The sequence below is a fragment of the Nuphar pumila genome, chromosome 10, assembly GCF_984573655.1.
Source record: "Nuphar pumila chromosome 10, dmNupPumi1.hap1.1, whole genome shotgun sequence".
NCBI classification, from domain to species: Eukaryota; Viridiplantae; Streptophyta; class Magnoliopsida; order Nymphaeales; family Nymphaeaceae; genus Nuphar; species Nuphar pumila.
This window is the reverse complement of record NC_143258.1, coordinates 99,433,934-99,436,291: the sequence shown is the minus strand read 5'-3', so window position 1 is coordinate 99,436,291 and position 2,358 is coordinate 99,433,934. Positions and strand designations below refer to the sequence as shown.

Sequence of the window (2,358 nt, the reverse complement as noted above, 5' to 3'; positions counted from 1 at the left end):
ATGATGAAGACGGTTGGGGTGCGATCATCGCCATCGGACTCGGAAGAGGAAGCAGAGGACGAGCTGTGTCGCCTGGTGCTTGCACCCCCCAGGAACCAGAGGCACCTGTCGAAGCAGCTGTCCATGAGGGAGACGTCGAGGGACGCCGCGTGGGAGAGGCGACGCCACCAGTTCATGAAGCGCCAGCAGAGCTTCGGCGGCTCCGCTGCAAGGACGACGGCCCCGGCCCCGCTGCCGCTGGCGAGGTCTCGCAGCCTGACGGACGAGGACCTGGACGAACTCAAGGGTTGCCTGGACCTGGGTTTCGATTTCAAGGAGGAGCAGGATCACTGCCTCACCAGTACGTTGCCCGCCCTCGATCTCTACTTCGCCGTGAAGCGGCAGTTTTCCGACTCGAAGCTCCTGCTACTTCAGCGGTCCTCCACAAGCCAATCATCCACGCCCGACAGCTCCGACTGCAGCCGATCCTCCATCTTCGGCAGCCCTGGGAGCCCTCACTCTGACACTAGTACTTCTGCTTGGAAGATATGCAACCCGGGTATGTATTGTGCTTTTTACATTGTTCCCACTTTTTGATCGCTTCCTTCCTTTTAGATTTAGTTGTTATTATGTTGTTGGTCATGCCCTACCATTACCAAAGTCGAATTGATTCTTCCATGCTCGGCTATTTGATTGCATGGTTGGTTGGTTGGTTGGTGAAGTAGTGCAATTGTGTACCACAAGATCATGGTCTCTCGGGATGGAGAACAAGATCGGCCGCTCGTGGCTCAGGTCATGTTTGGCCCTTGTTCGAACTTGCGAAGTAGGCTCCACAAGCCGAACGTGAACAACCAATGTTTGGCTCGGTTCGGTTCGGCTCGGCTCATGTAGGCTTATTAATTAATATTATACATATATATTTTGTATTACAGAGTTTAGATGTACTTGTTTACAAGAATCAAGGTAACAGAAAACGATAACCACTCACAATAGAGAGAGAAAAGGGAGACCTCACACACACTCTCACGGTTTCCCTTCTCCATTAATCTCTTTAAATTATTGTTTACAATCCAAACGAGGAAATGTAGGAGGCGCCAATCCAGCATAGATGGCGATCGTATCCTCTATATTAGGAAGGTAGTTATTTGCCTTATCTTTCTTCTTATCAACAGATTTGCAAGAGTCCTAGATTATAGCTTCCTTGATCTTGAGTTCATCTTGACCCTTGATTTTGACGTGATCTTTGGGTTTATCTTGATCCTCAATATGCCCCTTCAAGCTTAAGGGTCGGTTACAAGCTTGAGCTTGTCTCAAAGAAAAATGAACTGTGCGGTTCCAACAGATTTAGTCATAATGTCTGCTATCTGATCTTGGGTGTTGATATAGCAATATGTTTAGAGTTTTCCTTCAGAAAAAAAAAACAATATGTTTAGAATTTATTGCTTACATGTTAGAAACAATTATTTATTTTGTAAATGAGTCGGTTCAAGCTAATTGGCTCTATAGGTTTAGGGTTAAAATTCTATTACGTACGTATTCAACTCTGAAAAAAACATATTTTTTGTAAATTAACTAGCTCGTGTTCGTTGTTAGGTTCGTTTAGCTCATTTACCAGCCCTAAATTGGTCTCACTTTCTTAACACAAGAGAGAGAGAGAGAGAGAGAGAGAGAGAGAGATTTCATTTCCATGCTTGTCATATACATACAATATGTTATGGCTATTTGGTATTGGCCGTCTTTTAGTCAATATGAAGCCAGTTTTGAATTCACAGGTATTTGTATTGGTGGTGACTCATGCCAATATTCATGTAATGGATATTCTTCTAGGGCATGAATGACTGGAGATTGCTTTTAAATTCCACTCTTTTTCATTTTTTATCTTGTTATTTTGGTTGATGAATGCAGGAGATAGTCCGCAGCACGTGAAGACGAGGTTAAGGCATTGGGCTCAACTTGTTGCTTGCTCGGTGAGACGATTCTCTTGAAATGTGGAGTGTAGATAATTTTCTCCTTTTCTTTTGTTTTCCTATCATATTGGTTATTGTTATAAATGGAGGAAGAAGACTAGTACTTTAATAGACACCCTTTGCATGTTTACAATTGTCCTACATGATCCAACTGTGGAAGTTGTCTCCACGAGACCGAGCACAGAGAGAGAGAGAGAGAGAGAGAGAGAGAGAGAGAGAGAGAGAGAGAGAGAGAGAGAGAGCATTCAATGTAATTCCCCATATACCTTTTAATTTCGGGAATTGTTAATATGTAAGAGGCCTGGGTGCATTTTCTCCCCTTCTGAATGTCTATTTTCATCAGGTTAGGCATTTGATGCTCCTGGTTTGGTTCTAGAAATCATTTGATATTCTTTTTTTTGTTATTAAACAC

The 2,358-nt window shown here is 43.6% G+C and overlaps 1 protein-coding gene across 1 annotated transcript; it reads left to right on the top strand.

The window, feature by feature from the left end:
* Nucleotides 1–1,964, top strand: LOC149827549 (uncharacterized). Its single transcript, XM_090018534.1, has 2 exons — nt 1–538; nt 1,885–1,964. The coding sequence occupies exons 1-2, from the start codon at nt 1–3 to the stop codon at nt 1,962–1,964; spliced, it is 618 nt and encodes a 205-aa protein (XP_089874660.1).
* Nucleotides 1,965–2,358: the final 394 nt, after the last annotated feature.

Bases quoted from the DNA above. Each gene is read 5' to 3' on its own strand.
- LOC149827549 (XM_090018534.1), top strand. From the start codon at position 1: ATGATGAAGACGGTTGGGGTGCGATCATCGCCATCGGACTCGGAAGAG. The intron at 539-1,884 runs GTATGTATTGTG...TGATGAATGCAG, and splicing joins TTGGAAGATATGCAACCCGG to GAGATAGTCCGCAGCACGTG.